Source organism: Papio anubis, chromosome 13, assembly GCF_008728515.1.
Source record: "Papio anubis isolate 15944 chromosome 13, Panubis1.0, whole genome shotgun sequence".
NCBI lineage: Eukaryota > Metazoa > Chordata > Mammalia > Primates > Cercopithecidae > Papio > Papio anubis.
In genome coordinates, this window is record NC_044988.1 from 26,556,168 (window position 1) to 26,569,467 (window position 13,300).

The 13,300-nt window shown below is 39.4% G+C and overlaps 1 protein-coding gene across 27 annotated transcripts in view; it reads left to right on the forward strand.

Moving 5' to 3' along the window:
• TRPM3 (transient receptor potential cation channel subfamily M member 3) overlaps positions 1-13,300 on the forward strand; it is a 929,658-nt gene that overhangs the window by 649,406 nt on the left and 266,952 nt on the right. For all 27 annotated transcript variants that reach the window (XM_021927842.2, XM_021927844.2, XM_021927846.2 and 24 more), the window contains exon 6: positions 5,952-6,123. In XM_021927842.2, the coding sequence (XP_021783534.1) occupies positions 5,952-6,123 (172 nt within the window). The remainder of the gene's footprint in view (positions 1-5,951; positions 6,124-13,300) is intronic.

Below are 13,300 nucleotides of genomic sequence, written 5' to 3' on the forward strand. Positions count from 1 at the left end.
ACACATTTTCAAAGTGCTGCAGAAAGACATAATTGTTCCACCCATGGATTTCAGTGGGAGTCACACTGCTAATGTATCTGGGAACTCTTTGGAAATGGATTCCTGGGTTTGCTGGTCTCTTGTTTGGATTGCTGAGCTGAAAGGCAGCATCTAGGTTTCAATAGGACCCTGCTCTACTCCTATCCTTACAGCCGAGGTGCCTGAATGAGAAATAACCAGCCAGTGGCCCTGCTGGCTCAGGCCTAGCTACAATTGTGAGGACACACAGAGCCTTTCTTTTTTTTCATTTCATTCTCTCAGTCCCGATGTTCCTTTATCTCAGATGCACAGGTTCCTTCCCACTTCTCAGCGGTATCCCATCTTCCCTCCCAGAAACGGATGCCTGATCCTAAGAGAATCTCCCCACTCCTTTTGTTTCTCTCTCCAAAGCACAAAGCCATTTTGCTGCCTGCTGGTGGCTTTCCTGACCTCTGTATACATACAGTTCTAGATAGCTCATCTGGAAATAATCTGATCAGCTATCAGAAGGACTTTCATGCCCAGCTGAGCCACTGATAAAAATGTCCAGCAGTAAAACCAACCCTAATATCGTCTACAAATTTACAATCAGACTGGGTCCTCTGGCTTCCCTCTTAAAATCTACATGGGATTTAGAGAAAAGAGTGGGATTAGTGGGGCAAATTTGACCAAGACACCTCACCTCTCTGAGCCCCTATAGTTCCTTCCACCTATAAAGTAAGTCTTCAATGGGTTAATCCTTGGAAAATTGACCATCACAGTGCCTGCCATGCAATAAGTGATGAATAAATCCTAATATTTTTCATCCTAAATTAAAATGATGGTGCTATTAGGAAAGAATGATTGTTTGGGCCACACATCCACTGCTCTGCCGCTTGCCTGGAGCATGTTGGTACACAATTCAGCAGGTAATGAGGTTTGGGTTTGCAGAAGGCCTGTGATTTTGATGGCACAAAAACCTGATTTAGTCCAGTTCAATTCTGTTTGGAAAAGTAGTCCCAGGTCATCAAACTGCCCTCGCATCGCAGAAAGCACCATAAAATGGAGGAGACCACAGGACAGGAAAGAACTACTTTTCTTTCTGTAGCCAACACACATTGAAGGTCACTATTCTGTGTTAACTTGAAAAGAGCAAAAGCACTGTTTAACACAGGCTGTCCAGACTCAATTTTAGAGCTAGGAAACAGAAATTAGTCAAGTCCTCTAATTTACAGATGGAAAAACTATTGTCCGAAAGTTTCTTTCAATGAGTCTGTTTTGAACATTTATTGTGAGATATTACCAAGATGCATGATTGTGTATCTCTTCAAGCCAGCATAATATTTATCACACATTATATTTCCTCAAGAAATTCTTAATGAGTAAGTAAATGAATGAATGAATTCACAGACTTGCCCCATGTTAGAAATTAGTAACTAGACGAACTAGAGCTGGAACACCCGTCTCTTGATTTCCTGTTTACTACTTCTGGGTGAGATCAGAAACGCTTGAAAATAGCTAGGAAAACTCAAGCAGGTTTCTTAGATTAGCTTCTGAATCACTGATTTAAGCCCATGCAGAAAACACAAATGAAGCACTCTGCCTGACTGAAGGCTGTGCCATAGTGTCTCTGAATCGGTCCCTTCCTAGATATGATGATGTCCCTACTAATGCCTTCTATAAAAGGGCTTTTACCTCCATTCACCTCTTAAACAGCTCCCCCTTCACTTCAGAGGGCCTCGTTCTTTCAAAGTCAAAGTCTACAGAGGCCTCGGACCCAGAATTTTATCAGTCAGCCAGTATTAAAAGGTGTACAATGGATTAATGAGGCAAGAATTCTCTCATTTTCTCTTGAGGGACAAGAAAGAGAGGCAAATGTCATTACTTACAGGTATTGTGGCCCACGATGCTCAGAGAGTACTAAGTGTCTAAAATCCGTTTCTAAACACATTTCTCTTCTAGATATACATATTACTCTTTTTTAATTTTTATTTTGAAAAAATGTTTGTGGGTACATAGTAGGTATATATATTTATGGGGTACCTAAGAAGTTTTGATACAGGAGTAGTCATCCCCTCAAGCATTTATCCTTTGAGTTACAAATAATTCAGTTACATTCCTTCAGTTATTTAAAAATACATAATTAAGTTATTATTGACTATAGTCATCCTATTGTGCTATCAAATAGTAGGTCTTATTCATTCTATGTTTTTTCTACCCATCATACTACTGTACTTACCAACTGTAAAAGCTCACCTGATGTGAAGCCCTTTCAGACACCATTCAGCCTTTCTCAACTCAGGTTTCTTATCTGAACTGTAAAATGGGAAATTGTTTGAGTGACTGTCTTCTCAATTCTCCAAAGATAGTACATAACGTGGATCATCCTCTGTTCTTAGGAAAGAAAGCGATCCATTATATGCAATGGATGCTGCAGGGCAGTAGGACTTACTTTCTCTGGAAAGCCTGGCTGAGAAACATGCCACGGTAATCCAATATACCTACAAATTGTGAACACATCACAATAGTTCTTACCACACACCCACAATTCCAAAAAAAAAAAAAAAGAAAAGTTGTCTTTTACAATCTCTTAACAATGAAAATGGCTGCATTACTTCCAAAATTTTTTCAGAGGAAAAAATTCATTTGTATTCATGTTATTAAAAGATATTTTTTTAATTTGGAAAGCGTAACAGGAAGGTTAGCAAATCTTTTTAGATATGTAAATTATAACTCACACAAAAATAGATTGCTGGTATGTTTGCTATGAAGAATATTAAACGGATTTTGTAGGCATGTTAGACCAAACTGTATTCCTTTGAGGTATTTGGGAGGTTATTTCTAACTTTTCAGTTAAGCATCAAATAGTTTCAGACCATCACCCTCTTAGATGCCTGGGAGGATATGGCAAAGAAAAAGCACTTTGCATATTTTGCCAACAGACTGCTGATTTTTTTTTTCTTTACTTACATTGATTTCTATCTCAGGCAAAACAAAAGTCACTGATTTGTCTCATATCATTTCATTTTGATCACTTGTTTACAATTGGAAAATCAGCTTATAGTTGGTAAAATAGAGCAGAGGCGGAGAAGGAATTAACATTTATAAAATGCCTGCTACGAGCTTGGCATAGTGCTGCGTACTTTGCACATATAATCTCACCTAATCCCCAAGAGGTAAGTGGTTTTATCATTTCCCTTCTACAGATTAAAAAAGCGAGACTCAGATTCACACAGTCATTAGCAACACAGATTCAAACAAATTTCCACGATTTGTATGTTCAGAATTATTCCAGGAATCGGCACATCTTTCTCCAATAATGACTGAAAACTAAATTAGGACACTTTACTTATTTTTCAATTTTTATCCCTTATTATTCAGCAGACAAACTCTCTGCCAAAATATGACCACATTTGACTTGCTTCCACATAAGATCAAAAGAAATGGGGATCAGTAAGATGAAGAAATGGAAATTCATGAGTGAAACTGTAAATTTGACCCTTTTGCCGTGACCAGTTCAGATGTGCAGTGTTCCCAAAGAGCCGCTGAGCTGTGTTCCACGAGAAAAGAAAGTCAAAAGTCAGAAGACCAGAGCACCCATGTCCTTAGAATACAGATACTGTATATAGAACATAGTTAGATGATTTAATTTTCTTCTTTTATTCTTAGCTTATGGTGAATATATCAGCTTGGCTGAGAATTATTTTCATTCCTTCATTCATTTGAAAATTTTGTTTTTATTGATAGTCTTTAAGTAGGTTCATAGGAATTAAAAAACATGGGCTTATGTCTCAGCCAGCACAAATGCCTGGTGTTCACTCTTACACACAATTTAACCTCTAGAAAACCCACTGTCCCCTGCCTCTCACAGACTGCTTGGGTCTTACCCCTCCTTCTCAAGGAGTCTTACAGGAACTGCTACTAGAGAAGACAGAACAGTAGCTAAAGCATGTTCTTTTGTCTATAAGCACAATGCAGAGGCACTTTAAGAACAGGAGAGTCTTTCTGCTGAGCCTCTTTCAATAAAGCATTAATATTTATTAACTTGCACTCTGCTGTACAATGAATGTTTTATGATCAAAAACAAGAAGCAACAAAATGGAAATTTTAACCACAAGCAACCTACTCTTCCAGTGATAAGGAGCTCAGGATGGGGTTGGCAAACCACTGTCTCTGTGTTTCGGGGGACTCTTATGCAATCATCTAGACAAAGGAGTCATTGACTACTGCTCCATGCAATTACGAGAGACAGTAATCAAAAAGTTATAGACTTCTTTTATCAATAAGAGCCAACTAAAATGAAGCTGTGAATTAACCTTAAATCAATGCTGCATTAACAAATTCTACATTAATGCTACATTGATAAATTAACATTATAGCAATACTACATTAAATTAATGCTACATTAACAAAAAAGTCCTATATATTAATAGGACTAGGCTTTTTCAGAAGCTCAGAATTATATACACATTTTACATTTAAATTAGATCAATCCTTAAACAATTCAGAAAAGAAAGGATTTTTTTTTCAGTGTTGGACAAAAGCATGTCTGTCTCGTTGGCCTATTCATTCATTCATTCATTCACTATTTATTAAGTACATTTTATTTGTCAGGCACATAGAAATGTGGGATTTTGAATCAGTTTCAAGGTCTAAAAAAATGACTTACATGAGTTCTTCACTATTGAGGACTGCCCTTATAAATCACTTTGTAATTCCTTTAACAAACTACTCAATCTTACTACAGCTTTTTATAGTGAGTTATTACATACTGAAAAAGAACAAGAGCATCTCGACTCTATAATTAATGTATACACTGCACAAAGGCACAAAAATAAAAATTCAGTAGCATTTCTTTCTTTCCTGTGAATTTTGATGATTCAGTACAGTGATAGCTGTACTGAGACCGTGTAACAATTAGCCTGTTGAATATTCTCTTTCTATAATCTTGAGTGAAGTTCTTACCTAAATATTTTAGGAGTAGATTTCCAACCCATCATCTTATGTTTCCACTGGGTCTAAGCAGTGTGAGAAAGGAACATAAGCATAGATTTTTGGAATCAGGCAGACCTGGGTATGAATTCTGATTGTGTGTGTGGTAGACTCTCAGAAAAATTACTTTACCTCTCCATTTCTTGGTTTCTTCACCTACAAAATGAACACAAGAGCATCTACTTTGCAGGATCATCGCAAGGAATATAGGTAATATGTATAGAGCAACTAGCTCACAATAGGTATTGCTGTTCTTTTTATACAAAAAAAAAAAAATCTAAAAGGCCGCAGTGAAATTGCTCTATTTTAAGTAGTGTAATTCACCATGAAATTAAAATAACAACAAAAAAGGTAGAATGAGACAGAGTTGAACATTTTGGGCCTGATTCATATCTGTCTCATGAGACAATTATTTTCTATTCAAGATTTCCGCCTAAATAAGGTATCTAGTAAGAACAATGCTGTTTTTAAATAAGAGACCTTCAAATTACTGAATGGGATTGACAGAAAGGATCACATTTCTCCTAGCTCCCCGCCACCGTCTCCAGAATTATAATTGCTCTGCTGTGCCTATTAATGTGTGGACATGATAAAGAAAGGAAAGAAACAAACTAACAAGATGGTAACATTATTTTGGGCTCATTAGCAAATAGAAGGTTGACTTCAAAATGAAACAACAAACTAGCATGCCAGCTTTTTAGTACAGTGAGAGCACATCTCTATTTTCTGCCTCATTTCAGCAAGTAAATAAATACTCATTTAAGCACAGTCTTGCCTTGAATAACTTTTGCCATAAATCTTGCCTCTATCCAAAGCAATACTAAGAAGAAGATGTAGACTGTACTTTCACTGTACCACAGAACTGATGTTCTTTCTTTCTCTCTTTCCTCTGTCTGATTCTCCTTTTCATGTCTTGTGTTCTTTTTTTCTGATGTCTGCCTCTTCCATTTGATACCCTGCAGGTTGTCCGGCCATATCAGACCATGTCCAATCCCATGAGCAAGCTCACTGTTCTCAACAGCATGCATTCCCACTTCATTCTGGCGGACAACGGGACCACTGGAAAATACGGAGCAGAGGTGAAACTTCGGAGACAACTGGAAAAGCATATTTCACTCCAGAAGATAAACACAAGTAAGTAGTGGTTGTTCCCACTGGCATGCCTCGTACGAAGTGTGCTGAAAGTGAATAACTTTAAGTACACCATGCAGCAATGTAATAAAAACTTAAGTTAGTTTTAAACACAAACCATGATTTCTACTGAGCCAGAGCTTAGAATGAGAGGAAGTCATCCAGAGGAGAACAATTGGAGGCATAAGAAGTGATTACACAATTAGTGACTCCAGCTTATGTATCATGTGTGAAAAGTCAACTCTATCTGGGGTATATGTATGCAGATAAGCTTTCTCTTCAAACTTTTCCTTCATCATCTGCATGGTACTCTAAGGAGAAAAGGCACCCTAGAGAAAATGCTTCTATTTATTAAGCTTTTTTTGGTGGCTAAACAGAAAAGCAGAAGAATCAGATTTTGATCTTAGCACCGATCTGGCTATGCAAAGTCATTTCAAAGAAATTGAACATTCACTCTCTAAGCTAAAGCATCAGGTGAAACTATCTCCATGAAATTTTAATTGTCTCAATTTTAAGTATGTATTCATTGTCTCTAGATATATATGTGAACCACATAGTACATCGTTACACTAATATTATCTCTTAAGTGCATAAGAATCTCTATTTGCTGTATTTATTGTGTAAACATTTGTTTTAACCGTGAAAGGTAGCATCATCAAAACAGTAATGCTCCCCAGATCACTAAGTGGCTTGCATTTAAATGCGATTTAGGTATGAAAGCAATCTACTGTCCCACCTCACAAAATAAAATTCAATTTGTTTTTATAAAGTAATAGGTGAGGCTGCATGGCAAGCTCAAACTTTGTGGTAATTAGATGTCCCATCAGGGAAACTTTGATCTAATTGATTGAAATTCCAAAGCCTACAATTCCAAGGAACAAAAGATTCCCTTTGACTAGATGAGTTTTCAGAGGTTCTGTGTACTGTGATTCAACTTGTCCAAATCACTTTTCTCTTCTCTAGATTTTTCTCTGCACCTGCCCCAAATGGGTCTTCATTGCTGTAGCCACCTTCTTCCAAAAACTGGGATGTTAGCTTCATCAGACCACAACTTCTCCTTCCTACACTCTCTTTTCTGATCCCACCTTTTAGGGACTGCTACCATTTAAGTGTCATGTTTTGTGGTTTCATATTTTTCACAGTGAAACCTGAAATAATAAATTTTGACCTAGGTCTGAAATAAAAATTATATTAGGAAATTTCCTTCCCCAACTGTCTTTGGAAAGAAGAAACACAAGTGTTATTATCCCAAGGTGAATATCTTCTGGAAACAAAAAGAGTAGAAAAGACTGGAAAATATACGGAGACCAGCAGAGATCAAATGTAACAAAGCACTGTGATCAGTGGGTGGTAGGTTTTGCTGTAAATACTAAAATTGAGTTCCATTACAGTACTTGATAGAATGGGCAAATGTTATGTAATCAGTGATATCTATTTAGGTTTTTATAAGTGACAGCATGACTCTTTGTACGCCATCAGGTTAAGAATGAGAGCTTAAATAGGACTGAGCTGGAAGCTGAAGAGGATGAGAGCAAGGAAACAAGGAATAAATTCACGGTCAAGTTCAGTACTTGGTAATAAGACAAAATCGGTCCAGACAGGCAAAGCATGTCATTGTGGCAGGCCCTGGTGGCAGCTGGGCTGGTTAGCCAGTAGTGTGGGTAGCAGGCCTAGGTATGTATTTGTGTAAGTTATGCACCCAGCAAAGGGGATGGGAGCTGGAGTTAAAACCCAGCCAGAGCCTAGGTTTTAGTCAAGCCTTGGTGCCTTCCAGAATGCCTCGAGGAAGGGGGTGCCTTTTTCTGATTGATCATCCCAGAGGGAGTGCCCTTTTGCAATGTACGTGCCTGGAGAGGTGCCTTTCTTCAGAAATGGCAGAGCTGCTGCGTGTATGGTTGGCACTGCAGGGGAGGCCCAGGGAGGCTCATGGACAGTGGCCTGGCCCCCCTGAGGAGCAGAAGCCAGCAGCATGGAGCTGAAGAGCAGGCCACAGTAGATGGTCAGCGTGTCAGGAATGCTGGAGGAGTCACCACTAGATAATACTAGTCTTTGGGTAGATCATCAGGGACACATCACATTCCATTTCTGGAAACACCAGACCTTTGCTAGATTATCAAGGCAGGTAGTGGCACATGGGCACATTGACAAGCAGGGACCCGTCAGGAGTCCAGAGTACAAAGGAGGGGAGAGGCACAGATCCGGGTACCACGGGACTTACTTTTGGGACTGTTTATATTTGTGGCTTCACAGATATTCACCACTTATATTTGTGGCTTCACAGAGGCCCACAGTCTCCTCTTCCAGTGAATATATTAATAATTAAATGGTAAGAGGAAAGTTATAAAAGCCCAAGAGAAATTCTGAAGTCACAGGAAGTGAAAAGGCCCAAGGTAAGGAATTTGTGCATGAGCTGTAGTGAATGTCAAGAGTTGGCTCCTATAGCAGTTCTATCCCTGAACTTAATAACGGTAGGGTGACCAACTTCTCTCGGTTTGCCTGGGACTTTGTTAGGTTTAGCAGTGAAAGTCCCAAATCCCTGGGCCCCCTCAGTCTGGACAAACTGAGATAATGGGTCGCCCTACAAGTGAGTGACTCATAAGTCATTAGGTCAACTTCCCTCATTACTGTACTCAGCCCCCAAAGTCGGGCGGAGCGGCAAGCTCCTTAGAGGGTAGGGAGTGATCCAGGCTCTTTGAAATAGATAAAGCAGGACCTTTGAGGTCTCCATTCAGTTAACAGCAAAAAATGCTCACTGAAAACACAAAGGCCCTCCAGAACAGCACTGACAAAGACACAAAGACAGGCAACAGTAGACCGGGTCTTAACATGAAAAGCAGTAGAAGAATACAAACCTTTAATGCAATCCTCAGTCAGCAATTTAGAATAGCAAATCTACTTTCTAACATGGACATTTTGTGGTTCTTCTTTTTAAAAATAAAATTTTATGGCTGGGCACAGTGGCTCACACCTGTAATCCCAGCAGTTTGGGAGGCCAAGACAGGTGGATCACGATGTCAGGAGTTCGAGACCAGCCTGGCCAACATGGTGAAACCCATCTCTACTAAAAATACAAAAATTAGCTGGGCATGGTGGCGGGCACCTGTAATCCCAGCTACTCAGGAGGCTGAGGCAGGAGAATCGTTTGAACCCTGGAGGCGGAGGTTGCAGTGAGCCGAGATCGTGCCATTGCACTCCCGCCTGGGTGACAGAGTGAGACTCCATTTCAAAAAAATAATAAATAAATAAAAATAAATAAAATTTTATTCTGTAAGTTTATCCTAACAATTCCATTTACTTTTTCATTTCCTGCTTCAGAAGTTCAGGAAATCTGATTTACAAATGTGGAATTCAGTTTCCTGAAAATGAAACTCTATACCACAGTAACAGTGTCTACCACCTCTTACACTCAGGATGGCCCCAGGGAGGTCTGAACACCCCTCAGCATCTCCTTGCTAAAGTGCCATACCCCCTCATCACTTAGGGGTGACCTGCATACTGTAGCATCATCATCAGTTAGCGATGGGCTTTGTTTATAAAAGAGAAACCTTTCAGACATGAGCAGTTACCTGCCTCGCAATGCTCTTCTATCTGCCGTTTTTTAAACTTCAAATTTAATATGCAAGGAACAATTTCAGTCATTCCTTTAGTAAATAAATACTTACCGAGTTCCTATTAAGTAGCAGTCATGGTTAAGGTCTAGAAAAGCAGCAATGAACAATTCATTGAGCTTACGTCAAGGGGGCAACCAGAGTCCTAAGTAAGAAAACGACTAACTGTGTGGTGGCCGATAGTTTTTAAAAAGTGCTTTCGAGAAAAATAAAGCAGAGTAAGGCATCTGTCTGTGCACTTGTGTGCGTGCACATGTGTGTATTGAGCGGATGGTTTCCATTAGGTGATCAGGAATGGCCTCTCTGAGGAGCTATCATTTCTGCAACAACCTGGATGAAGTGAGCGGCCGGCTGTGAAAGAGCGTTCTCTGGAGAGTGAAAGCAGGAACTAAGCCACCAGGTGTTCAGTGAGGAGCAAGGAAAGCTTGGTAAAGAGTTGGAGCTTATTCTAACCAAGATTGGATCTGGGACATTACAGGATCTCTCTTAGTATTTAAAACATCGCTCTGCTGTTGTACGTACAGATTAGATTGAGATAGAGAGCAAGATGAAAAACAAGGAAATGCCTTCAGGAGGCTATTGCAATAAGGCAGGTGAGAGGTAACTGGTTTGAAAAAGGATGGCAGCAGTGGAGGCAGTAGAAAGTGGTTGGATTTTGTGTGTGTGTGTGTCTGTGTGTGTGTGTGTGTGTGTGTGTGTGTGTCTGCATGGGGTGCGCGGGAGCCCTGCAGGGGAAGCCCAGGGAGGCTCATGGACAGCAGCCTAGCCTCCGTGAGGAGAAGAGCCTAGCAGTGCAGAGCTGAAGAGCAGGCCATGGCAGATGGTCAGGATGCCAGAGATGCTGGAGAAGCCGCCATCAGATGCCAGTTTTTGGGTAGATTGTCAGGGACACATCACATCCCATGCATGAAAACACCGGTCCCTTGCTAGATTATCAAGGCAGGTAGTGACACATGGGCACATTGACAAGCAAGGACGCAGTCAGGGAGAAGTCTGGGGTACAAAGTAGGAGAGAGGCACAGACCCAGATACCAGGGGACTTACTTTGGGGAACACACATACACACAGACACACACACACACAGAAGACAAAGCTTTGTTTTTGAAATTGTGGTAAAATAAATATGTATAACCTAGAATTTACCATTTTAATGATTTTTAAGTGTGCAATTCAGTTTCATTAAATACATTCACATCGTTTTTGTGCAACGATCACCACCATTCGTCTCCAGAACGTTTTCACCATTCCAAACTGTAACTCTGTACTCATTAAACACTAAGTCCCCATTACTCATTACCCCTTCCCCACAACTCCTAGTAGCCACTCTTCTACTTTCTATCTTTATGCATTTGTCTATTTTAGGTACTTCATATAAATGGCATTATAAAATCTTTGTCCTAAGATACATTTTGAAAATAGAGCTCAAGAGGGCTTGCTATTGAATTGAGCATTCAGGGTAAGGAACAGACACTTCAAGGGTGATGCATGGTCATCCTTTGAGACACCAATGTGTCCTTGAAACAATGGGATGACATGAAAGCCCCTAAGGAGTAAGTGTTTCCAGAAAAGAAAGGGGCGGAGGACTAGTCTCTAGGGAATTTGTACAAAGTTTTTGAGAAGGGGTGAGATTCCACGCAGAAATAAAGAACGTGCACAAAGAAAGAACAGGAGGAAAAGCAGAGTATTATGGGCACAGATGTGGGTAGGATGGTACACTTTCTGGTGGAAAGATAAGGTGATTCTCTAAACATAGCTTCTATAACTACATAAAATAATACAGGAGGTTATTGGCTAGGAGTGTGTAAGAGAAGAAGGTGTTGAAGATTAGAGACAGAAAACAACTACAGTCAGTTTAGAGACTGGGAGAATGAACAGACTAGGAAAATGTAGAATTCTCATGCAGCACAGTTGGTATTTGCGGTTGTAAATTTAAAGCAGCATGAATCATCAGAGTTGTATGGTTTTTTTCCAGCCATGTTCAGTTACAGTGGTAGAATAGTCATCAATCTGGGATTTTACCTGGCAAGTAGGAAACAGAGATGAGAGGCAAGAAAAAGAAACTGATTTATTCTCTATATATCTGTATCCCTGAAGTACCATTAGTGTCTATGAATGAAAAAAATGTTATGCCTGACATTTAAAAGAATATAAAGTCGTTAATCAAGAGTAGATTGATGTACAGAGAGATGGTTAAGTAAATTATCAAAAGTGACCCACACCTTTAAAGTGTTTAAATAAACAGATTCATAAATAATCTTTAATATTTATTTTACTGTTGAGATATTTACATAAGTTGGACCAACTTAATATATTGCTGGAAACATAGTAGCTGCCCAATAAATATGTGTTAGCTTAAAGAGTGGATACCAAGGGACTACTCCAGAAAGTAGTATCTATGTATCCTGATAAGAATTTAAAATTCTTATAAAATTGTTATTATTAAGGAATATTATTATAACAACCCTATAGCTATCATCCAGCCTCTACATTTATCAGCCCTTGGCCAATCTTGTTTTCTCTATCCATACACCCACCTACTTCCTCCTCTGAATAATTTTGAACAAAATCCAGGCAGCGTATCATTTCTTTTATAAATATTTCAGTACAAAAGCATTTTTAAGCCAATGTTGACCACATACAGGCTAAATCTTAAAATATTTCCTTAACTCAGTAGCAGCATCATGGCAAATATTGGTCTAAGAATTTTTTAACAATTCTTTCAAAAAATAAAAATTAAGAAATACACTATCGCATGCTGAAATTTATCTTAAAGATTTAACAATCATCTTTTCTAGTTGCAAATTCAACTTTCAGCTAGCCAAAAAATATTTAAAATGAATATTACATTGCAATTCTTAGAATTCAAGATTAGAAAAATCTTCAGCAATTGTGACTTTCTTTTAAGGGTTTAAAGGAAAGAGTATAACTTTTGGGAGAAGGGGAAGTCTCTGCCTTTTGCTAGTGGCATAAAGTAACAGTGGCAGGTAGCCTGGGAGTTGAGATCGTCAGGGCTCTGTGACCTTGGACAAGTTATTGTATTTGGCTTTATTTCTCCATCTGTAAACTAGGGATAACAATTCCTCACAGTGAGTTGTGATGAAAGGAATCAACATATCATTCTGTTATGTGGCAGTTCAAAAACATCGATTCCTCTCCTGCCTTCTTGGTGGTTCAGTGCCATGTGCCATGTCTACACAGCCTCACTGCCATAGGTTCCAACCGGAGACTTGAACCCTCTCCCTCAAAGCCCAGCAGAGCCCAAGGTGTTCATCCGAATATCTTATAACAGGCTCGGCGCAGTGGCTCACACCTGTAATCCTAGCGCTTTGGGAGGCCAAGGTGGGCGGATCACCTGAGGTCAGGAATTCGCCATTGCACTCCAGCCTGGGCAACAAGAGTGAGACTCTGTCTCAAAAACAAAAAACAAACAAACAAACAAATGTCTTATAACAAATCATAACCTGGCTCTGCTTGTTAAAGAGAAGTCTTATACTCTCTTTAGTTACAGAAAGGTTCAAAGGGAAAAGTGGAGGCTCAAAATTAGATTCTGCTACTTATCACTATGCCTCTAT